The sequence below is a fragment of the Schistocerca serialis genome, chromosome 1 (genome assembly GCF_023864345.2).
Source record: "Schistocerca serialis cubense isolate TAMUIC-IGC-003099 chromosome 1, iqSchSeri2.2, whole genome shotgun sequence".
Taxonomy (NCBI): domain Eukaryota; kingdom Metazoa; phylum Arthropoda; class Insecta; order Orthoptera; family Acrididae; genus Schistocerca; species Schistocerca serialis.
The window spans coordinates 1,093,796,597-1,093,823,329 of record NC_064638.1 but is presented as its reverse complement, the minus strand read 5'-3'; the positions used below and the strand labels follow the sequence as shown (position 1 = coordinate 1,093,823,329).

Genomic DNA, 26,733 nt, shown 5'->3' with positions numbered 1-26,733 from the left:
ACACAGAATGGAGGTTATGTAGGTGATCCTCTATGGTAGCACCTGTCATGGTGATATCATCATGAAACGATGCACTTAAGAGACAACCAATATAATGAGTTCTAAAAAATGTTGAAAGATGGCAAGCACACTAGTGATCCAAAATGTTATCCATTGACACTGATAAAGGCTGCAAGGCATATTAAACAAAAGCAACTGTCTTGAAGACTTGTCCAATAGAGTCTGAATGTAAGCTTTGGCCAAGTTAGTTTTTGATAAGAATTGATCCCCAACCAACTTTGTGAGCAACTCCTTTGGGTGATGTAGGAGGTACATGTCTATGACTGCCTGTGCATTAATAGTGACCGCGAAGTATAGCAACAATAATAGAAAAACCAGAAGTAGCACAGGCATCTAATACAAACAAACTTTGTCGGTTGTGACACCCCTCATCTGGGGCTGAATAAATGATGGTGTCTGCATAACACTCCCGAGACTTACCCAAGATGAACCGACACTCACAACTGAGGTCGTGAAGCTTCGGCATCCAACAGGAATCTGCAGTTTGTTATAGTGGTATGAATATCAATGTCCATAGGTTCCTGCAATGACTCTTGAGCTGGTAGAAATTGACATATCACTGCTATGAAACCCTTTTTTATGTTTATGACAAGAGGCCCACCATCTGGTACAGGCCACCTGCTCATGCTGTGCAAAACAAGAGGGGCACAAAGGAATGGCATTCACCATTCCTGCTACCGAGAATGTGTTTGTCTACTGCAGCCTAATTGGCTTGTTTGTACTGTGGCTTACACCTCTTCTCCCAACGTGCTAAGTTCCAAGCACCAGGGTGGCATACTGTCAACAATAGCAACATCACTCCAACCCTTTAACAGACAGCCCATAGCACACAAGATTTCGAACAACTATGCAATATTCAAAACCTCTTATAACGTATGGTCCTCAAACTGAAGGGCACACTGACACCCCTCATCTGGGGCTGAATAAATGATGATGTCTGCATAACACTCCTGAGACTTACCCAAGATGAACCGACACTCACAACTGAGGTCGTGAAGCTTCGGCATCCAAGCTGGATACAACTGCTCGGCTGTTTGCAACAGTGGTAGAATTCAACATGCCCAACAAACAACATGCATACATTTGCAATGATAGGAGGGCAGCAAATGTGACATATTCTCAAAAGAAAGCGAGTCTGACTCTGCATATACGAGGGGGGTCTACATATAAGAAAAGAGCCTTTGTATGCATGTAAACAGTCCCCAGTCTTCCACGCATTCATCACAGGGGAGCAGGGGCGAAAGCACGTGAATATTTGGTGGTGCAGCCTGGGCCAGTGTAATGTACAACCTTCTCAGATGGCTGTATTTGTCTGCTGTTGTTGCCAACTGCTTGGAGTAGAGCCTCCATGAAAGAGCCAGGTGCAGAAAAACCACCGGACACAAAAATCCTACCCTCAATCATTGCCTTTTGTTTTCTAACTAGGAACACAAAGAAACACACTGCCATGAAATAAATATGGTTTATTGGGCCTGGGAGTAACAACAACAACACCAACAACAAGACTTCACAGAGAGTAGTTACAAGTCTCGCATACAACTGATAAATGAGGGCCCGAAAGCATGCACATGGCCTTATAAAGATTCTGTCTCCATATGGTGTCATTGGAGTTATGTCATATGTGCACTGTGGACCAGATGACTGCTAGTCAGTGATAGGGCCATCCCTGGCAACCACCTCTGGTATCTGTGGGTGCATTGTTTGAATGTTGGTGCATGCTATGCTTACTGTCCCCCCAAGAACCATTGGTGGGGAGGCTTGCGTACCTCAGCGATACAGATAGCCGTACCGTAGGTGCAACCACAACGGAGGGGTATCTGCTGAGAGGCCAGACAAAGAGGGGCAGCAGCCTTTTCCATAGTTGCAAGGGCAACAGTCTGGATGATTGACTGATCTGGCCTTGTAACACTAACCAAACCGGCCTTGCTGTGCTGGTACTGCAAACGGCTGAAAGCAAGGGGAAACTACGGCCGTAACTTTTCCCAAGGGCATGCAGCTTTACTGTATGATTAAATGATGATGGCGTCCTCTTGGGTAAAATATTCCAGAGGTAAAATAGTCCCCCATTCGGATCTCCGGGCGGGGACTACTCAGGAGGACATCGTTATCAGGAGAAAGAAAACTGGCGTTCTACAGATCGGAGCATGGAATGTCAGATCCCTTAATCAGGCTGGTAGGTTAGAAAATTTAAAAAGGGAAATGGATAGGTTAAAGTTAGATATAGTGGGAATTGGCGAAGTTCGGTGCCAGAAGGAACAAGACTTCTGGTCAGGTGAATACAGGGTTATAAACACAAAATCAAATAGGGGTAATGCAGGAGTCGATTTAATAATGAATAAAAAAATAGGAGTGCAGGTAAGCTACTACAAACAGCATAGCGAACGCTTTATTGTGGCCAAGATAGACACGAAGCCCATGCCTACTACAGTTGTACAAGTTTATATGCCAACTAGCTCTGCAGATGATGAAGAAATTGAAGAAATGTATGATGAAATAAAAGAAATTATTCAGATAGTGAAGGGAGACAAAAATTTAATAGTCATGGGTGACTGGAATTTGGCAGAAGGAAAAGAGAGAGAAGGAAACGTAGTAGGTGAATATGGATTGAGGCTAAGAAATGAAAGAGGAAGCTGACTGATAAAATTTTGCACAGAGCACAACTTAATCATAGCTAACACTTGGTTCAAGAATCATAAAAGAAGGTTGTATACATGGAAGAACCCTGGAGATACTAAAAGGTATCAAATAGATTATATAATGGTAAGACAGAGATTTAGGAACCAGGTTTTAAATTGTAAGACGTTACCAGGGGCAGATGTGGATTCTGACCACAATCTATTGCTTATGAACTGTAGATTAAAACCGAAGAAACTGCAAAAAGGTGGGAATTTAAGGAGATGGGACCTGGATAAACTGACTAAACCAGAGGTTGTACAGAGTTTCAGGGAGAGCATAAGGGAACAATTGACAGGAATGGGGGAAAGAAATACAGAAGAAGAAGAATGGGTAGCTTTGAGGAATGAAGTAGTGAAGGCAGCAGAGGATCAAGTAGGTAAAAAGACGAGGGCTAGTAGAAATCCTTGGGTGACAGAAGAAATACTGAATTTAATTGATGAAAGGAGAAAATATAAAAATGCAGTAAATGAAGCAGGCAAAAAGGAATACAAACGTCTCAAAAATGAGATCGACAGGAAGTGCAAAATGGCTAAGCAGGGATGGCTAGAGGACAAATGTAAGGATGTAGAGGCTTATCTCACTAGGGGTAAGATAGATACTGCCTACAGGAAAAATAAAGAGAAAAGAGAACCACTTGTATGAATATCAAAAGCTCAGATGGAAACCCAGTTCTAAGCAAAGAAGGGAAAGCAGAAAGGTGGAGGGAGTATACAGAGGGCCTATATAAGGGCAATGTACCTGAGGACAATATTATGGAAATGGAAGAGGATGTAGATGAAGATGAAATGAGAGATACGATACTGCGTGAAGAGTTTGACAGAGGACTGAAAGACCTAAGTCGAAACAAGGCCCCGGGAGTAGACAACATTCCATTAGAACTACTGACGGCCTTGGGAGAGCCAGTCCTGACAAAACTCTACCATCTGGTGAACAATATGTATGAGACAGGCGAAATACCCTCAGACTTCAAGAAGAATATAATAATTCCGATCCCAAAGAAAGCAGGTGCTGACAGATGTGAAAATTACCGAAGAATCAGTTTAATAAGTCGCGGATGCAAAATACTAACGAGTATTCTCTACAGACGAATGGAAAAACTGGTAGAAGCTGACCTCGAGGAAGATCAGTTTGGATTCCGTAGAAATATTGGAACACGTGAGGCAATATTGACCCTACGACTTATCTTAGAAGCTAGGTTAAGGAAAGGCAAACCTACGTTTCTAGCATTTGTAGACTTAGAGAAAGCTTTTGACAATGTTGACTGGAACACTCTCTTTCAAATTCTGAAGGTGGCAGAGGTAAAATACAGGGAGAGAAAGGCTATTTACAATTTGTACAGAAACAGATGGCAGTTATAAGAGTTGAGGGGCATGAAAGGGAAGCAGTGGTTGGGAAGGGCGTGAGACTGGGTTGTAGCCTATCCCCGATGTTATTCAATCTGTATATTGAGCAAGCAGTGAAGGAAACAAAAGAAAAATTCGGAGTAGGTATTAAAATCCATGGAGAAGAAATAAAAACTTTGAGGTTCACTGATGACATTGTAATTCTGTCAGAGACAGCAAAGGACTTGGAAGAACAGTTGAACGGAATGGACAGTGTCATGAAAGGAGGGTATAAGATGAACATCAACAAAAGCAAAATGAGGATAATGGAATGTAGTCAAATTAAGTTGGGTGATGCTGAGGGAATTAGATTAGGAAATGAGACACTTATAGTAGTAAAGGAATTTTGCTATTTGGGGAGCAAAATAACTGATGATGGTCGAAGTAGAGAGGATATAAAGTGTAGTCTGGCAATGGCAAGGAAAGCGTTTCTTAAGAAGAGAAATTTGTTAACTTCAAGTATTGATTTAAGTGTCAGGAAGTCGTTTCTGAAAGTATTTGTATGGAGTGTAGCCATGTATGGAAGTGAAACATGGACGATAACTAGTTTGGACAAGGTGGGAATAGAAGCCTTCAAAATGTGGTGCTACAGAAGAATGCTGAAGATTAGATGGGTAGATCATATAACTAATGAGGAGTTATTGAATAGGATTGGGGAGAAGAGAATTGTGGCACAACTTAACTAGAAGAAGGGATCGGTTGGTAGGACATGTTCTGAGGCATCAAGGGATCACCAATTTAGTATTGGAGGGCAGCGTGGAGAGTAAAAATCGTAGATGGAGACCAAGCGATGAATACGCTAAACAAATTCAGAAGGATGTAGGTTGCAGTAGGTACTGGGAGATGAGGAAGCTTGCACAGGATAGAGTAGCATGGAGAGCTGCATCAAACCAGTCTCAGGACTGAAGACCACAACAACAACATGCTTGCTGTAGGTGTCGAAATCATGTCCAACAGGCTACTACATTCTCTCACTATTATTATCAACAACTATGTTATCAAACCAACTTAAAGCAAAACTACTGAAGAAATTACATGGAACAATAAGCCCATTCACCAGATCCAATTGTACATCAGAGCAGGGGGTGATCATCCAAGATCTTAGGAAAACATTAAAGGTTGAAACTTCCTGGCAGATTAAAACTATGTGCCAGACTGAGACTCGAACTCAGGACCTTTGTCTTTCATGGGCAAGTGCTCTACAATCTGAGCCACCCAAGCACAACTCACAACCCATCCTCACAGCTTCACTTCTGCCAGTGCCTTGTCCCATTAAAGATTTTATTCCATCAAGCTGTTCCTCGAAGACCATGTGAGCCAATAAGATGTGTTACCTCTATGGTTGTGAGGAAGATCAAAGTAGCTGCTGATTACATCATAACAGGGTGCCTTGAGAGGAGTATATAACCACCTTTTTTTTTTATACAGTTATATGACTTCATAGGTCACATGTTGATTTTTGGGTGAAAACTATCAAGGTTTCCTAGAACAATTTCTGTTTACTAGAGATCCTTTACATGTTTTGTTGGAGATTGCTGATAGAAAATTGCAGGCATAAATTGTGGAGTTTATAAAAATATGATGACATCAATACGTTCTGTGTTTAATGATCACTACTTTGAATGTCCGCAGCTCGTGGTCTTGTGGTAGCATTCTCGCTTCCCACGCATGGGGTCCCGGGGTTCGATTCCCGGCGGGGTCAGGGACTTTCTCTGCCTCGAGATGACTGGGTGTTGTGTGTCTTTCATCATCATTTCATCCTCATTCACACGCAAGTTGCCGTAGTGGTGTTAAAGAACTTGTGGAGCGGTGGCTGAACCGCCACACGAGGGGTCTCCCGGCCACCAATGCCATACACTTATATACTACTTTGGATAACTGGTGTGAGTTTCTACAGGAGTTCTTTTTCTTCCATGATGGTCAAGTATTCTATAGGAGAATTTGGAGAAACAGTTCTCCATACAGCAATGTTAAACCTGCCAGCATATGACAGTACACAAATGATATATTGAATCTGTGGGACCATTAGGCAGGGATATTAGATATTTTTCATGAATACCTACAAAAATGTTTTTAATATTTAAAATATAGAAGAATCAGTGACTATCTGTAACACTGTGCATAACACAAAGTGGTGGCTCACATCAGCCAGCATTCCACAAAGAGCACGTTGTTCATTATCTATCTTGGTAGCCGCATCCTTGGAAAGTTTTGTTTTTTGTTTTATTTTGTACAATGGGTACATAAGAAAAAAATATTGCTGATTTCAGTCATAGTGTGCTGACTAAGTCGTTATTTTTTTTTTTAAAAAATGAAGTCATCTACCACTATAGCTATCTTGTCATATTTTGGTAGCATCTCATCAGAATCTCTTACAACATAATAAGTGTTTTTTGTACCCCAACAAAACTACAAGTACCCCAACAAAACTACAAATCATGCTGGGACCTACAAGACACGAGGCAAGTACGAGATTCCACGCATGTGTGGAAGTTGTAGGGCTACACTGGCTCAACATTTCATGATGTTTAGGAGCTGGAAATAAAAAATTTATATGAGTCCTGAGAAGCTTGGTAATTCAGCAATAGTCAAATACACCTATTCCTCTAGTACATGACAATGCTTGATGTATGAAAAGCAAACAAATCTTTAATTTTCATCATATTGATAGCTAGACAAATCTGCAAAACATCTCATCATGGAGATTTTGTTTGCACGTCAGTATGGCTTGGAATCCAAAAACTTCAGCAGAGCTGCTAAACCAGGCCACAAATTCTCATCAGTGACACTATTGAAAAATCATTAGAGGGCCACCCAAGCAACTGTCACCAATGAAATCTGTGAGTGACACACAACAAAGAGATTTGGTTTCATACCTAAGAACTATACCTACAAGGTAGACTGATGAATCAGAACATTATGACTGCCTACTTAATAGTGAGTTGGTTTGCCTTTGAAATAAAATACAACAATGGTTCTGTATGGCATGGATTTGACAAACCTTTGGTAGGTTTCTGAAGTATGTGGTATCAAATATCTAGGCAAAGGTTACAAAATTCCCATAAATTATGGGCCAGAGCTTAGTGGGCACAGAACAGGCATCTGATAGCGTCACACGTGTTACATCAGGTTCAAATCAGTTGAATTTGTCGATGAAGACACCAACGTGACTTCACTATCCTGCTCCTCAAGCAACTGGAGCACAATACTGGCCTTGTGACAGTGCTGTATTGCTGTAAGGTACCACTGCCATTGGGTAACACATCAAACATGAAGGGATGCAAAGGTGTGTGGTTATGATCATATAGTCCACTGCTGCTCCTATGGAGTCCCTGGTGAATGTCTCCAATAACATAATACTGCTTCCTCCAACAGATGCTTTTCATGTTTCAGGTAGCTGTACACTTGGATAACACCTTATCTGGACACAACACTAGAACTGGTGTAACATTAAATGTGATCCATCTGATCTCGTTACACATTTACATTGACCCACAGTCCAATCTTTATGATCCTTTGCCCACAGTAACCATAACTGATGATGTCACTCTGTCAACCTGGGAACACGTAAGGGTCATCTGCTCCACAGTATCATCTTCAACAATGTGCACTGAACAGTGCACTGTCCAACACTTGTACCTGTGCCAGCACTGTACTCTTAGCATAAGATCTGCCACAGGTTGCCATCTGTCCTCCTTTACAAAGAGTGCAAGCCTTTGACCTCCACATTCTGTGATGAGAGATGGAGATCAGACACCCTGTCACCTACTTGTGATTTCAATGTCTTTCAACTGATTTCTGTAAATGGTCGTGATAATAACATGCAAACAACTGACAATCTTCACCATTTCCAAGATGTCCATTTCCAAGCGCCAGGTCACAATAATTTGAATTTTGCCAAAGTTACTTATGTCAGGGAATTTCCATATTGGAAGCCTATAACATTGCTAGAACAATTACTCAGTCATCTGTGCTCCATTTATATACTTTCCTTTCCAGTCACATGTTTGTAATGCCAACAGGTGGCACTTAAGATCATGGTGAGCAGTTTTGGCTCCTCGGTATATGTGCTTGAAAAGCTTGACGTAATGCGACACATAATTCCAACTGTTTTACAGTTCTAATCAAGCTGGAAATTCAGCTATTGCTGGTTCAGTGTTCTCACAGAAATTATTAAGCTCCTGTCAACAAATACTTCCTAACCTAAAATCAAACTCCCATTTGTTGAACTTACCACAGGTGTTTCCTGAAACTTGCTCTAACACATTTCCTGAAACTTACTCTGATACCGAGTGTACTGATGGTCCAAAGATCCTATCATTTAATAACATAAAGAGAAGTGGAATAACTTGAGGTATTTGTTGCTATGGAGTCAATCTGCAACAATGAATTTATTCAGTTTAGCACTGACGTATTCCACTACACTAAATGTGTCATTCCTTTTGGGACTTTTAGAACATATATGCCCATTAACACTTGCATTAATCGTCAGATTCATCCATTGTCTCAAACAGGAAAGCTGCAAAACACTGTAGCCATGTTTAAGTAATTGTATATAATCCCTTACCTGTCCACATGACAGAGATTCTGCGAGCACCCCAACATTTTGCATTGTATTCTTCCCAGGCCCAGTAAGTGTCAACACAAAGGCATATAGCATGAGGGCCTGCCGGCCCCGATTTACACACAGTTGAGGAAGAACAAGCACCACAATGCATCTACAAAATAAAACAATGATATGGTATTTTTCATTCTAAATAACTCCAAACATGATAGTGTTAAATCTGACAATTACCTTTGATTTTAAATTTCTTACACACACACACACACACACACACACACACACACACACACACACACACAAACACTCACTGACTGACAGATCAAAGCATTCTGTGACCACCTGCTTGACAGCATGTCGGTCTACCTTCACAAAGCAATACAGCAGTGATTCTACAAAGGAAGGATTCGAAAAGTCTTTCAAAAGTTGCTGAAGGTTCATGACACCTGTTGCCTATGCACAATTCTGGTAAATTATGGACCAATGGTTAGTGGGTGCAAAGCTGTTGCCCAGTATCTTCCCAAATGTGTTCCATCAGTTTCAAATCAACCTAATCTGTTGACCCAACTATCACTGTGAGATCACTATCATCCGCCTTGTTACAAGACAGACTGAAAAGATATCTGTGGTGGCTTGTTTTGCTTCAGGTGCTTAGGTGCTCATCTGTGCACCAGTCTGAGGTTTGATTGGTGCCTGGTAGTCATGGAGCAAAGGTGTGGCAGGACACACATGCTGCTGTCAGATTTATCAGCAACTGGATGTTACATCATGGAAGGACGTTAACAGTTCCTAAAAATACAAACATCATGATATACACTTGGAGATGGAGTGTAAATCACTAAGCATACATCGGGGCCCAATACACCAAAGTAGAGGGATTAACTATTTTGATGAATAGGCTGGTAATGGAAGCGAAATATTTAATAAGCTAATGCGTGGAAAAGGAATCAGTAATGACTTTTCGCAATAACATCCAAGTCTATCCCTGCCCACTCCCAATCCCAACACTTGCCAAAAGGACCACATACCTGTGGAAGACCGAGGTGCAAGATGCGCCAAATCCAGCCACTCAGCACTTCCTATTCCAGTCCTCTCACAAATTTATCCTACCCCACAGGGGCCAGGCCACCTGTCAAAGCAGCCATCTCATTTACCAGCTCTGCTGCAATTAAAAATGGTTCAAATGGCTCTGAGCACTATGGGACTTAACTTCTGAGGTCATCAGTCCCCTAGAATTTAGAACTACTTAAACCTAACTAACCTAAGGACATCACACACACCCATGCCCGAGGCAGGATCCGAACCTGTGAACGTAGCAGTCACGCGGTTCCAGACTGTAGCGTCTAGAACCGCTCAGCCACCCCAGCCGGCCAGCTGCAATCACTGCACAGCTTTTTATATTGGTATGATTACTGACCAGCTGTCCAACAGGATGAACAGTCACCACCAAACTGCGGCCAAGAGCGAACTAGACCAACCTATGGCACAACATGGAGCTAATGCTTGATTTAAATGATCACTTCCCCACCTGGATCCTCCCAAGCCATTTGGATCCTCCCCTCCACCACCAACTTTTCTGAACTGCACAGATCAGAGTTATCCGTACAACATATCCTCTGCTGCCAAAATTGTCCTGGCCTCAATCTACAGTAATGTACTGTGCCCACACCCTCCACTCAACAGTTTTCACCCTCTCTGTGCTATCATCCCCTCTCCTTCCTCATCTCCCATGCTCTTTGTTACCTGTCCTCTGTTAATGCACCTGCCCGTTTTTCCCTCCTCCTCTCCTTTTTTCCCAACCTCCCTGCCCAACAACTCTGCCCTACAACCTCCTTGCACTGCAACTGTTGCATTCCAGTCCCTGCACATGCTGCCAGACAGCGTTTGTCTCTCCCCCACCTATGCAATACTATCCGTTCCCCTTCCCCTGCCTTGCCTCTTGCAGGCTGCTGCTTGCTTCCCACATGATAGTTGCATTCCGGACCGAGCTCAGAGTTCTCTCAAATTGCATGTTTGCATGAGGTGTGCTTGCTTGTGTATAAGAGTGGTGTGTGTTTCTCTTTTGCTGATGCAGGCTGTGGCCAAAAGCTTTATGTAAATGTGCTTTAATTGTGCCTGTCTGCAACTTAACATATCTTCTTTATTGTAAGCAGCAATCTATCTTTTCCTACATTGTTGACATTCCTACCTGGAGTTTCCATTGTTTGATTCTGCACAATAGCTTTCCTACTATCCTACACTCCTGTGATGTTTTCCTTTGTTACTCTTCTCTGAAACACTACTCTTCTCAGTGTCCATTCTTTCTGTCCTTTCTTGCATTTATTCACTGCCTTCCAAACTGCACCCACTTCCGAGCCACGGTGTATTAACAATGATCTGTGCACAGCACAGGCTTCGTGACTGCATGTTTGATGCCCTTGCTGCATGTTGATGCAGCGTCTGATGCCCTTGATTCTTTCCTCCAGTAGCTATAATTATATTTACTCCTACTGATTCCACTTCATCCCTCATCCTGATGTTCTTTAGCATTTTATTTTCCACACCTGCCCATACCACATGAAATTATGAACCTTTGACCTAACCCATCCCCCCTCCCCCTATCTTGCCTTATGGCAAAACACACACACACACACACACACACACACACACACACACACACACACACACACACACACCCTTCATTGTCCCTTTCCTCCCACATTCTTGAACGTTTTTAACATATTTGTGCATATTCTTACATGATTTCAAGAGCTTTCACACATCTTCACATACTTTTACATATTTGTTCATGTTTTTATGTATCTGTGCTTATTTTTTCATACCTGTGCATGTTTCTATGTGTCTTTATGCATCTTTTCTCTTAGCCAGCTCCATTCACAATCATCAACATCTATTTTGCCTATTTCTGCATCGTTACCATTTCCTTTGCACCATTCCTACCACAATGGATCCCTACTCCAGCTTTCTGCACCAGTTCAGAAAAGTGCCCCTTTCCCTGGCTAAAATGCAGTCCCACATCCTGTTTCTGGAATACTAACCATAAAGATTCCTTTCTCTGAATCCCACCCCTGCTTTCACAATGATCTTCACCTTTTCATGTCTGCCTATCCCTGGCCCTCACAAACCTGGTACTGAGAAACCACATATCCAAGGCACAGGCATCCCAGAACCACCTCTGATCCCTCCATAAGATACTACTAATGTGCAATACCTGTGCTCCATACGTCACATCTCTCAAATTGAATCCCTTGCTCTCCAGCACCTGGAGGAACATTCCAGACACCACCTCCATAAGTTATCCAACTTGCTAACATCCTATCACCACCTCAGTGCACCAGTATCCAACCCCTATCCAACCCAAAGCATTCCTCCTTGTTCAGCTCCCATAATACCTAAACACTGCCCAGCTGACCTTTTCAACTTGCTGCATCCCCCAAAAATCCCTACCAGCTCTCCACCATATCCAAAGCCAAAATATTCCCATAACTCTGTTGTTAGCCTTTCCACCAAAACCCTCACCTCTATAGAAATTTCAGTCATATCCAAAGACCTACCTTTAGCCCCACACCCAAATTCTAACATGCCGGACTTATCAAATACCTACTATCCTTCTCCTGATCCCTGCAATGCAAGCACTTCTTTGCCATCAATCAAAGCTGACCTAATTCAAACACTGAGCCCTGCCTCCTCTAGTTCATACCATTGTCCAACTATGATCCTCCCCCAAACCCACCCAACCACCTGCTGATCACCTTCCAGGAATTCCTTATTTCCAACTTAGCCTGACTGTCCTTCCCTTCATCCCCTCCTCAGAACACTAACCCTCCGATAGAAGAAAGAATAGCCATACACAACCTCAACATAAATCCTGACCTAGTCATCCTACCTGCAGACAAAGGTTCCACCATTGTTGTTATGAATCACAATGCTAACCTGGCAGAAGGCTTTCGTCAATTATCTGACTCCTCCAACTATGAACTCTTCCAGAGTGATCCCATCAGAGAATTCCAACACAACCTCCAGTCCCTGCTTAAAGCCCGGCCTTCCCAGAAACTCATCCCTGAATCCATTTCCCTCCTCACCCCCATGACACCCTGCACATCCATCTCCTACATATTCCCCAAAATCCACAAACCAAACAATCCTGGATGCCCCCATTGTGGCTGGTTACTGTGCCACCACTGAAATAATTTCATCCCTCACTGACTAACACCTCCAATCAATTACCTGTAATCTATCCTCCCACCAACCACTTCCTTCACTGACTCTCCATCATCCCCACCCCTTTACCTCCTAGATCCCTACTCATTACTGTTTCATGCCACCTCCTTACACACCAACATCCCTCATGTCCACAGTCTTACTGGTATTGAACACTACCTTTCCCAAAGTTCTTCAGACCACAAACCCACTACCTCATTCCTAATACACCTTACTAACTTTGTACTTTCTCCTTTGAAAGACAGGTATACAAACAAATCCACGGCACAGCCATGGGCGCCCGTATGGCACACTCCTATGCCAGACTGTTTATAGGCCATCTAGAGGAGACCTTCTTCACCTTCCAAAACGCCAAATACCTAGTCTAGTTCCAGTTCATTGATGATATTCTCATGATCGGGACTCAGGATCAAGACACCCCATCTTCGTTCCTTCACAACCTCAACACCTTCTCTCCCAGTGTGCAACCTTCCTAGGCATTGACCTCCTCCTCTCTGAAGGCTCCATCCATACCTCTGTCCACGTGAGACCAACCAGACACCAACAGTAGCTGCATTTTGACAACTTTCATCCCTTTCACACCAAAAAATCCATCTCATATAGCCCAGCCACCCAAGGGTGACAAGAATTCCTATGCTCAGAATGATGAGGGGTCTCACCAAGGCCTTCACAGACAGGCACGGTCCCCCAGACCTAGTCTGCAAACGGATCTCCAGTCCCGTTTTCCCTCACACCATCCTCAAGAACCAGCCACAGAGGAGTGTCCCCTTTGTCACCTCAGACTGGAACAACTGAAGCACATCCTTTGCCAGAGCTTTGATAACCTATCATTATGCCCCGAAATGACGGACATCCTCCCTTAGATCCTTCCCACTCCTCTTCAAATGATTCTTCGTTGCCCACGGAACCTCTACAACATCCTAGTCCATCCCTATGAAACTCTCCACCCCAACACCTTGCCACAAGGATCATACAGCTGTAGAAGACCCAGATGAAAGACATGCCCAAGCCGGGCAGTTAGTACTTCCCATCCCAGTCCTGTCACAAGTTTATCCTACCGCATTAGGAGCCGGGCCACTTGTGAATGCAGTGATGTCATTTACCAGCTCTACAATCACTGCACAGCTTTTTATATTGGTATGACTACCAACCAGCTGTCCACCAGGATGAACAGCCAACGCCAAACTGTGGCAAAGAGCAAAGTAGGCCACCCTGTGGCACAACATGGAGCTGATGCTTGATTTCAATGGTTGCTTCACTTCTCGAGCCCTCTGGATCCTCCTCTCCAACACCAACTTTTCTGAACTGCACAGATGGGAGTTATCCTTACAACACATTCTCTGCTCCCATGATTATCCTGGCCTCAATCTACAGTAACATACCCTCCACCCAACAGTTTCTACCCTCTCTGTGCTATCATCTCCTCTCCTTCCTCAGTCTCCCACACTCTTTGTTTCCTGCCCTCTGTTATGCACCTGTCCACCTTTCCCTGCTCCTCTCCTTTTTTCCCCATCTCACTGCCCCACAACCCAGCCCTACAACCTCCTGGCATTGTGCCTGTTGGCATTCTAGCTACTGCACAGGCTACCAAACAGTGTTCGTCTCTCCCCCCCCCCCCCCCCCCACCTGTACACTACTATCCCTTCCCCTTCCCTTTCCCCTTCTCTGCCTCTGACAGGCTGCTGCTTGCTTCCTACATGATAGTTTCATTCCAGACTCAGCTCCCAGAGTTCTCTCAAACTGCACATGTTTGCATGAGGTGTGCTTGCTTGTGTATGAATGGTGTGTGTTTCTCTTTTGTTGTTGAAGGCTGTGGCCAAAAGCTTTATATAGGTGTCTTCTAATTGTGTTTGTCTGCAACTTAACATGTATTCTTTATGGTAAGTAGCTATCTATCTTTTCCTACATTGCTGATATTCCTATCTGGAGTTTCCATTGTTTGTTTTTACAATAACTGTAATAACAGCTATGCTAATTAAGCCACAGAGAAGACTGACCTGCCAAATGAAAACACTCTTCAAGGCAAATTATTATGAGCTGTTCACATTTATTTTTGCACTTAATTAGCAAGTGATAAATTCTAAATTAAGTAATTAATTAGTCAGCATAACTAATTATACAAAATAGATAAAGAGATAACATTTCAACATGTGTTGGAAAACATAGATTCAAATCATGAACGGCATTCAGACTGTAAGTTTATACTGCACAACTGCCACTTTTGATTAATTAATAAGATTTTTGGATAGTTCTGCCCGTAATTTAAATTCTATGAGAGCTACATATATTTCCATGACACCAGCAGAAAGAGCAGCTCATTTCCTATAAGACTGATGTGCTACTTACACATATGCCATAAATGTACAACACACATTTCATTTTTCTTAATTACTGCCATCTTCTTAAGTTTTGATGTAGTAAATGCATTAATTTTACCAAATGTAATTATTATAAAAACATCAAATATTATAATCTGAACAGTACCTACAATATTCTTCATCTCAGTGAGCTACTTACACGTATGCCATAAATGTACAACACACATTTCATTTTTCTTAATTACTGCCATCTTCTTAAGTTTTGATGTAGTAAATGCATTAATTTTACCAAATGTAATTATTATAAAAACATCAAATATTATAATCTGAACAGTACCTACAATATTCTTCATCTCAGTGAGCTACTTACACGTATGCCATAAATGTACAACACACATTTCATTTTTCTTAATTACTGCCATCTTCTTAAGTTTTGATGTGGAAAATGCATTAATTTTACCAAATGTAATTATTATAAAAACATCGAATATTATAATCTGAACAGTACCTACAATATCCTTCATCTCAGTTCTTTTAGGAGTATTATGGCCTGAATGAAATCAAGGAGCTCTACAATGAGCAGAATAAAGGGTTGTAGGGAACCATAACATTTTGGTTGCATTGAAAAAACATTGATTTTAACAACGGACTTATATTAAATAAGAAACGAATTATTGCAGTCAGTTTCAAACTGAAAGATTGGTAAATATGCGACTCAGCATCTCCGCTGTATGGTAAGTAGCAACTTTTCTTCTCATAATAGTGTTACATTCCATCCTGGATTTTCCATTGCTTGATTATATTTTATACCTACACCAGTAAACACGTGGTCTGTTATTGTGGCTGAAGTGTTTGTTACATGTTTTGCTGTTTATATTGTAGGTTTCAGATTAAATTTCAAGAGGCAGTTTAGTAGGTCTGTTTGTTTTTTAGATTCCACAGAAAAATCAATATTAAAGTTACCACAAATGATCAGACATCTGTTCTTTTTTGATAATTTACAAAAGAGATACTCTAAATTTTGTAGTAAAGTGTTCATAAGGCTCCAATAATAATTCTTAAAATTGTAATGATGAAAATAAATATTCTTAAGTGTATACATTATGATAAGGATATTATTGGAACAATTTTTGTCATGTCATTAATGCTACACACCTTTTATGTAAGGGAGACCAAACAGACAAAGAACAAACACATCTATCAGAATGAAAAAAATAGCAAAACATTGTGTGTACTAGTCAAGTAATCTTGTTATTTTGGCTTCTCGTTTGTTCAAATAATTTTTGAATGAAACGATGCCATTTATACAAAAGGTTGCATTTTTTTTCCTCTTAGGCCAATCTGAAGAAGTCTTTTATAGGGTGAACATTAATAAAATCAACAAACTGCAGGGACAGATTCCTGATTGGAAATGGAGAAAAAAAGGTAATACGAATATATGTCTGGAAACGTATAGTTGCCACGGCAGATGGCACAGACAAATGGAAGCTCTTCTAACAATGTTCCATGTGTTCCTTGTATGTTGCAGGCTGTGTGGTTGCGCAGCATACTGTATTCATGTTGGAAACAAGCCAAGATGGTATATGTGTATAGCCAAGCAGATGGAAATGGTCATGTGGCAGCACGGTCATACGAAAACAAGTACCCTCAAAGACACCAACCACATCACACAACATTTCAAGCTCTTTTTGGGCATTTGTGTGGTCATCAGCCCTTCCAGACAAATGAATGTGCAGGGAGGAGGCAGAAAGTGCATAAACCAGGCGAAAGGACTGGGTTCTACAGGATATTGAAACGAACATTAGTACAAGCTCCAGGCAAGTGATCTGCCAATATGGTGTAAGCAAAGTACAATTATGGTGTATCCTGCTTGACAACTGCTACTATCCCTATCACTTATAATGAGTGCAAGGATTATCAGCAGCACATTTTCCTCTATGGAAAGGTTCTTCTGTTGATGGTTCTTACACCAGACCATCACAATTATGGGATTCCTGTCACCAGTCCTCTTCCCAATGAAGCAACTTTTACCAGAACTGGCATTATCCATGTGCATAATTGTCATCTGTCGGCTACAAACAATCCTAGGGGAATGGTTGAGGCATCTCATCAGCATTGGTTCAGCATCAATGTGTGGGCAGTGATTCTTGGCTACCACATACTTGGACCGGATATTATTGCACAACATACCTGGAATTCCTGCAGAACACTCTGCCTAGCCTGCTTGAGAATGTGCCTTTGGCAATACGACAGGTCATGTGGTTTCTGCATGACAGAGCACCACCTCACTTCTGCATTACTTAAACCCCCTGGATTTTTACCTCTGGGGGCATCTGAAAAGCAATGTGTAATCTGAATCATTTTTTGATGTGCAGACCATTCAACAGCGTGTTCACAACACCACCGATGCTATTTGGAGAGAGGTTGGAACATGCAAAAGAGTGCAGCAATCCTCGGTGTGATATTTGAAGGCGTGCCTTGCATCCCATGGAGGCCACTTCAAACATCTGTTGCAACATGGATGCGATGCAGCTCTACACTGTGTTCCGGGATAATTTGTTGTCATTGCACACACACTGTCCATTTCCGAACACATTTTCACAGAACTTTTTTTCCTCCATTTCCAGCCAGGAAACCGTCCCTGCAGTTTGCTGGTTTTATTAATGTTCACCCTGTTTAAGGCGAACTGCATCATTGGATGGTAAAAAAAATAAAAAACTCTGTTTTGCCACCAAGACTGTTTGTTCTTCCACATTTCACAATAATCATATTTTTTTGTGTAAAGCACCCCAGTTATAGTTGCACTACAAGTAACAGTTGTGGCAATATAAATTTTGCTAACTGATCTAAAAATTTTATCTTATAACTATGTACATAAATATTTTGCATGTGATTCAAAGCTTTAATGTAATGTTTAACTATTCAAACTGCAGCCACTGTATTAGTTGTTTTATACTAGGTTATGACCACTCTGGAATCCCAAGACTTAAATGCAAAAGATATGTACTGTGCATATACACTGGCCCCCAACATTAATTCAAATAAGTACTTTTCATATAAAAGTGTGATTTGCACAAAAGGAACCCTCTAATATCCAGAATGGACTTGTTTGAGAGAGAAGGCATAAAAAAATCAAAACATGACTCACATGATAATATAATAAATACATATGAAATGGTCACAGCTTTGGAAAAATAAAACCATTGGTTCATTTTCATGGGGAACTTGTGAATGAGAAAGGAGAAGAAAAAAAGGGATACATATGTGATGATTATGAGATGTTAGAATTTTTTTTATACTTAGTAAAAATTTCTTTGAAAAATAGGGGTCATATGAACATTTAAAACACAGTGAGATAATGAATTTTTGCAGGCATTTCACCATGACAATTAATGCTGTAGTTGCTATTATGAAAATATTAACTACAAAACAGCAGATACGAATAGTTTTTGAAAAATTAATGTGATATTTTTTTCTTTATCAAACTATTATTTCAATAGTACATTCAACTACCTAATCTTATTCAATACTTCAAAAAATTACTAATATCCTGTGTTAGTATTCATTTTTGTACTTCCACATAGTTTTATACAGAGTGTCTCAAAAGGTATGCTACAATTCAAACTAATTAAGATGATTTTCATACCACATTTGGCTTATGTGACAGACAAACTCACAAAGTTTTGTTTGTGTTCCAGATTGTCGTGAGTGACACATAATGACAATGTTTCAAGAATGGGCTCAATGTGTGGAATTGTTTATTCAGATCAAAATGGACATGCAGGTTCAAAGGAACTTGCGAACACAATACAGGAAGCACTCACTCTCGAGGACGTTGATACATTGGTGTTACAGGAATTTTCTGCAGGCAGGAAGCGTTGCTGTGAAGCATCATACTGGACAATCTGGAACAAGTTAAGCTAACACAGAAAGGATACAGTTGGCTTTGCAACATCCACAGCAGAAGTCTGCTTGGAGGGTGTTGCAGCAGCTGCAAATCCCCAGAGCAACAATGCACTGGGTCCTTCAAAAACTTTTATAGATATATACATACCGATCACAAGTGTTGCTTACAGTAAAACCACACAACATTCCACAATGTACATTTCTGACAAAGCAACAATCCACATGTGTGGTAAAGTAAACAAACACAATGTTCACACAACCAACCCGCATACTGTGATGGAAGAGGTACATGACAGCCCAAAAGGGAAGGATGATGTTGTTTGATGGTTGATTGGATCATGGTACCATTTTTTCTCAGAAACAAACAGTTAATCCTAACAATTACCTTGATATGCTGGAGATATTTGCATTTCCAAAACTGACTGACCAAAAAGCAGTCTTTTCCACCAAGATGGTGCATTGCCACATTGAGCTCAGACTGTGTGACATGTTCTAGGCATATGTTTCAAGATCGCTGGATTGGAGAGGTCGTCCAGCTCCCTGGCCTGCTAGCTCACCTGACATTATACTGATAGATTTGTTTCTGTGGGGTTATGTGGGGTCCAACTCCCTGACATCCTAGATCACCTGATGTTGTTACTGTGGGGTTATGCGAAGGACAGAGTCTGTCAAATGCTTGTCAACCACATCAATGATTTAAAGAACTGAACTGCTGTAAATGCCACAGTTGATGTAGATATGTTGCACCAACTGTGAACAGAGTTTCAATGCATACTGGATTTTGGGAATGCCCCTAAAGGTGAACATGTGAAACTGATTGAATGGCTTAAAAATTGGTGAGATACCTTTTTGAGACACCCTGTATAAATTTACATTGGATGATTTAAAAAATACTTCCTTCATTAAAATTATAAATTAAAATTGAATCAATTATGGTAAAGGGAATATGGCTAGTAATACTGTTTCAATAGACAAACAGAGATCAGTAAGTAAAACAATTTCAATTTGAAACATTTCTGGCCTTTTTTGTGTAAAATGGGATGACTCAAAATTTGGAAATAATACTTCCCATAATTTCACAGACTCTCATGCATATGCTATGCATAACATTTGGGGAAGGGGATAAGATACCAGGTAGTAGGCCAGACTGAAAAATGAAGAAATAGATACTGTGTTCAATTCATACTCTTTGATACAGTTTCAGATCCTTAGTTAATGAAATAATTTTACTGATAAATCACTCGACACATTTGGACCATTGTATAAACAAAACTGCCTTTAATTCAAGAGTAATCTTTTCAAGTCTGAATTTTTCAACATACATAAACATAATATTCCATAGTAAAATCCATCATCCTATTCCCTTATTTTGGAATAAGTAAACAACAACCGGAAGAAATAAGCCATAACTGTTATGGTATATTGATAATGTTTACTTTTGGACTGTCAAACTACAACTGAATGAAACACAATTTTCGTGCCATAAATGTTTTGCCTTTATTCTCTGCAAGGCATTTTCAGAGGCCTGGAATATGTACATATTTTTACTATTTAGTCACATATGGCACGAAAACTGTGTTAAAATCAGTTGAAGTTACACGGTTCAAAAGTAAAAATTATGAATATACCTTAATATTACACGCAACTGAGGAAGACAGGACTACAGAAGTTGAAGAAGTCATAATTGTGTTAATTAACACTGGTTTCTCTGTTATACTTTCTATTAAGTACACACTGAAAAGTTCAAAATCACACATAACAAAATTCTATTTAATAGATGAATGATACTTGCACAAAAATTAAAGCTATTTAAGTTCAACTACTGTACACCAGTTCTTTTGTAGCATACAAACATGCCAATTGTATCTTGATTGTATCAAACATCATATGTCTTTCTCAGCTCTTTTGTCACACAACGCTATGATGAAAAAAAAAGTTTTTGGTCCTGCGCTATCTTGTGAAGTATTATGTAAAGTGCTTATAGAAGACGTCACTATACAGGGAAATAATAAATGGAGTTTTTGGTGCTATTTGTTTTATGGGGATTAGGTGACGGTCCAAAGCATATTTCCCTGCCTAATATCTCATCTTCCCATGCCAGAGATATCATCAGAGGCTGTGACAATTCAGAAAGCACTTACAATCCCAAACATGTCCAGCAAGCTGAACTGCTTACACATACCTAGGCGAAAGTTGGTTTGTAACATCATCAAATCACTGCCTAAAATCACACAGTTGCACAAATGTGCGTTATGGAGCTTTATTTATAATAAGGCCTACAACTTGTCTAATTTCAATGCTTCTTTTTTTCTGTTAAAGTTGTTTTTGGGTTTTCTATGGCACCTCTGTATAACCTTGCATAATAATGATTAGGCCTTGATAAAACAATGGTACCAGAGAAACAAATTTGGTGGTTCACTGTTCCTACTGCATGTTCTGCTACTGCCAATTTATCTGTGTTGCTCAAACACATATTGCTCTTGTGTTCCTTAATACCGCTTTTTGTAGCTCTTATATTTGCTTGTCTGCATTAGGCAGAGAAATACGTCTTGGACCATGGCTTAGTGCCCATACAACAAATATCACTAAAAAGATATCTGACATCTATGTAAACAATGTATACCTTTGCTTCACAGCCTCTTCGGAAGCTATCAGTACACGTAAAACACATGCAGTATATGCGAAACCAGACCGTTTGTTGTAAATATATTAATGGTCACCCAACTTTTACTTTGTGAATTTTGGATATGTTTATTATAACAATGGGACACATTTAGCATGAATGACTGCATGGTACATGGAAAAAAAGAAAGAAAACACACACAAGTCTTCAAAGCTATGAAGACCTGTTCACTGTAAGTAGTAGTCCTAAACAGCCATTATGGAATTTGAGAATTCATTTACTTTCATTTCCTTTATGAATGTTTATCAGTTAATATATTTTTATGATAGGGCAAATGACATGCAAAACAACCAATGTTTGATTATCAATTATCCTGTAATGCAGCCATCTGATGACGAACAAACATTTTAACCTTGTAATTAGATGGAAAAATGAAATGTGTGGAACAAATAGTCTGAAAATTAGCTAGCTATTTTTATAACACATTTAGAAAGCCCAGTGATTTATCATTACATTAACTAATGACTGTAACTTAGGAAGAAACAAATGATTGTGAAAATTGGACCCTCTTCCATAATGTGTTATGTATACCAATATAAACTCTTACCTGACATAGTAAGAAAATGCCAAACCAAGTGTAAGTACTGTTCCAATCATAGAACACAAAATAGTTGCTTTCTTAGTTGAAAAATGCAGTTGGAAGACAAAAAACATGAACAAAATGTAAGTAAGTAGCATTCCTCCTGAAACAAAGAATCAGTTATTGTTACAGACATAAGTTTTTTGCTTTGATTCAAAGCAAGTATAGTGAAATACTTTCCATATAGACAACTGTCCATAATAATGACAGAACTTCGTCATTAAACAGACAGCCAAAGCAGTCACTAAAACTTGAGAAACATAAATTATTATGTATACCTTATCAACTGTAAATGAGTGATAAAGTCTGATGCAGTTTTAACCAAACAATATCAAAAAATTTTCTGATTTGGGTGGTTAAAACCGAACACCAAACACACTGTTAAATTTATTGAGTACCTTAATTAAGTTCTTTAATGCCTGCAACTGATTACTGCATTCTAAAATATTATTTGTATGAATTTGGAGAAACCACAAAAGATTTTACATGATGCACATGTGTACATTTATATTCATTTCAAACACAAATTTCCAAACATTAATCTGCTATACAAGAACCTGCATTGCTTCAGTTTGATGAAATGTGTAAGTTGTTGTCAAATTATCGCCATAAATTCATGCATGTCACTGCAACATGTGTAGAGTCCTACCGTTTTCAGAAACAGCCCCACCAATCCTACAGAGCTTGGGCAGCTGAACACCATGGCCTCAGTCATAAATATCAGTTTGTTACTGATGCTTATCATCATGATTCCTTTGCTGACTCTATGGTCTGTGATGTCATTATTTGGTTGGCTCCCAATAACAAGATGCGCCAGCATGCATTGCCGTACCAGAATCCATCCTTCGCTGAAGTATTAAATATCGCTCACAGGGAACCTCCCCATTGCACCTCCCTCAGATTTAGTTATAAGTTGGCACAGTGGATAGGCCTTGAAAAACTGGACGCAGATCAATCAAGAAAATAGGAAGAAGTTGTGTGGAACTATGAAAAAATAAGCAAAATATACAAACTGAGTAGTCCAAGTGCAAGATAGGCAACATCAAAGATATGGAAAGTATACTTTCTTTATTTTCGCAAAGTTATGATCTGTCCGTTTGTTCATTGACATCTCTGTTCACTATAATAAGTTTAGTGTCTGTGTTTTGCAACCGCACCGCAAAACCGTGCAATTAGTAGACAAAAGGATGTGCCTCTCCAAAGGGAACCGAAAACATTTGATCGCAAGGTCATAGGTCAACCGATTCCTCCACAGGAAAACACATCTGATATATTCTATATGGCACTGGTGATGGCATGCGCGTCACATGACAGGAATATGTTGTTGACCCACCTAACTTGTACACTTGGCGAATGGGTAAAAAGATTCTTCTACCTTGCCCAATTTAGGTTTTCTTGTGGATGTGATAATCACTCCCAAAAAAGTGATGAAAACATAAGAGTTTGTCACATAAACTGCAACAACTGAATGCAACACTTTCACAGTCACACAGTTTTCCCTGTGCTGTCAAAACGTATGTTTTTAACGTTTTCAATTTTTTCCGTGTGTAGACCGTCAAATCCTGCATATGTCCAAGCAAATCTGAACATGTCCTGGAATTTTGGAGAGCGAAGTTGATTATGTGTGAGTGCCTGAACTTTGATAATTATCTGAAAATAAAAAATTAAACTTCTCACTTGAGGGAAGACTTGAACGAAGGACCTCTCGTTCCGCAGCTGCTCATGTTAACCATGGGACCACAGCACTCCTGAGCTCACACTATCCTTGATGTTGCCTATCTTGCGCATGGACTACTCAGCTTGTATATTTTGCTTATTTTTTTCATAGTTCCACACAACTTCTTCCTGTTTTCTCAATTGATCTGTGTTCAGTTTTTCAAGGCCTATCCACTGTGCCAACTTATAACTAAATCTGAGTGGCTGAGGGGGGTGCGATGGGGAGGTTACCTTGTCAGTCTTTTGAAGTACCTCACCCTGCAGCTGATCAGGCAGTGGCTTGGTGTGACATCATCGCAGCGGCTCCTGTTCCTGGCTGTTGACCATCAGTCAGCTCTCGGTGGGAGGACAATGTGGTAGCCATACAAATATAACTTCCATGCGGCACTGGACAGCACAATGCCAAATAACAACAATAAGCACAGCAACGACAGCACTCTGCCCTCCCATCTTGCCCATACTGTTTTGTGCAACATGATTTGGTCATGTACGCTAAGTGCTGGGCGACTTGCAACACCTGTAGGAAAAAAGGTCAAATGGCGTTTGTGTGTTGTTCCCAGCCCCTCCAGCAGACATGGACATGGATATTAATTGTGTGTCTCCAGTGCTTACGATTCATAATACATTGTTTATTGAAGTGCAATTGGTGGAACATGTGTGGTTACTCGACATTTGGTGAGTTAAAATAGGCAGCATATTCCAATTTTGAAGTACTTAATGCTCCCATTGTGTGTAAATATGTGGTTCATTCCTTGACTTTCTTGGTAGTACATGATGCTGGTGCCAACGATTTGTTCAGTCTGGATGCTTTCAATGCTTTTGGTTTTTCCATTTCAGATACAATGCAGCTTGTTTCAGACCACATCCCTTACTAGCAGTTAGATTCTCTGTGTTCTGAGTTCCCTTCTCATTTTTAGGATCATTTAGGTTGTGCCACTAATTTTGTTGCTCACATTACCCTGAAACCCATGGCATGACTGCACTTTTTCCAAACACACCCTCCTCTTATGGTTTGCTCTATCAATTGAAATAGGAATTCAATCTAACACTGACACCTACCCTTTGCCCCATCAGGATGAATTAATGGATAAACATGCCAGAGGGCAGTTTTTCTCCAAAACTGACTCATCTCAATGCTATTTACAAGTTTCATTGGATGAGGATTCTAAACTGCTCCTGGGGATTAAAAGGCCTTTCGGATTTTACCAATATCAGCACCTCCCATTCGGTGGGACAAGTGGCCCGGCAATTTTTCAGTATTTTTTGGAAAAACTGATGATATCCGCTCTAGGATGCATCAACTACTTCAATGATATCGTCATTACGAGTGCATCTATGGAATAGCATTCATATAATTTACACACCTTGTTCATGATCGCACATATTGCAGAGTTGAAGTGCAACTTGCCCATGTCACACTTTTTTTAGCCATCCACTGCATATTTGGAGTTTGAGGTTAATCAGGACTGTGCTAAGCCTTTATGTCACCATGTTGCTGCCATCACAACTTTGCCTTGCCCTATCATTCTCAAAAAACTCAAAAGCATTTTTAGGTAAAATCACATACTGTCACAAAATCATCCCAAGTGAGGCCACATTGGCCCATCCCCTCCATGAGATGTTCCACAAGAATGTTCCTTTTCTTGTAGATGCTGGCCTGCAAGAATGTGATCAGACTTTTGAAATATAAATTACGTTCTGCTCCTTGTTTGGCTACTCTCCATCCTGGCCAACACTTGGTTTTTGGCTATGAGCGCCTTTCAATACAAACATGGGGCTGTTCTCGCAGACTGATATGAGGATGGTTCCAAACACCAAATAACTTGTTGTTGTTATTGTTGTGGTCTTCAGTCCTGAGACTGGTTTGATGCAGCCCTCCATGCTACTCTATCCTGTGCAAGCTTCTTCATCTCCCAGTACCTACTGCAACCTACATCCTTCTGAATCTGCTTAGTGTATTCATCTCTTGGTCTCCCTCTACGATTTTTACCCTCCACGCTGCCCTCCAATACTAAATTGGTGATCCCTTGATGCCTCAACACATGCCCTACCAACCAATCCCTTCTTCTAGTTAAGTTGTGCCACAAACTTCTCTTCTCCCCAATCCTATTCAATACCTCCTCATTAATTATATGATCTACCCATCTAATCTTCAGCATTCTTCTGTAGCACCACATTTCGAAAGCTTCTATTCTCTTCTTGTCCAAACTAGTTATCGTCCATGTTTCACTTCCATACATGGCTACACTCCATACAAATACTTTCAGAAACGACTTCCTGACACTTAAATCAATACTTGAAGTTAACAAATTTCTCTTCTTCAGAAACACTGTACTTGCCATTACCAGTCAACATTTTATATCCTCTCTACTTTGACCATCATCAGTTATTTTGCTCCCCAAATAGCAAAATTCCTTTACTACTATAAGTGTCTCATTTTCCTAATCTAATTCCCTCAGCATCACCTGACTTAATTTGACTACTTTCCATTATCCTCATTTTGCTTTTGTTGATGTTCATCTTATACCCTCCTTTCATGACACTGTCCATTCCGTTCAACTGCTCTTCCAAGTCCTTTGCTGTCTCTGACAGAATTACAATGTCATCAGTGAACCTCAAAGTTTTTATTT

General features: G+C 40.4%; 1 protein-coding gene across 1 annotated transcript in view; it reads right to left on the bottom strand.

Annotated features, from left to right (window-relative positions):
- Positions 1-26,733, bottom strand: part of LOC126455618 (DC-STAMP domain-containing protein 2) — a 315,015-nt gene that overhangs the window by 262,617 nt on the left and 25,665 nt on the right. Inside the window, exons 3-4 of the mRNA XM_050091384.1 lie at positions 22,355-22,490; positions 8,686-8,836 (exon numbers count right to left, since the gene is read on the bottom strand). Of these exons, the coding sequence (XP_049947341.1) occupies positions 8,686-8,836; positions 22,355-22,490 (287 nt within the window). The remainder of the gene's footprint in view (positions 1-8,685; positions 8,837-22,354; positions 22,491-26,733) is intronic.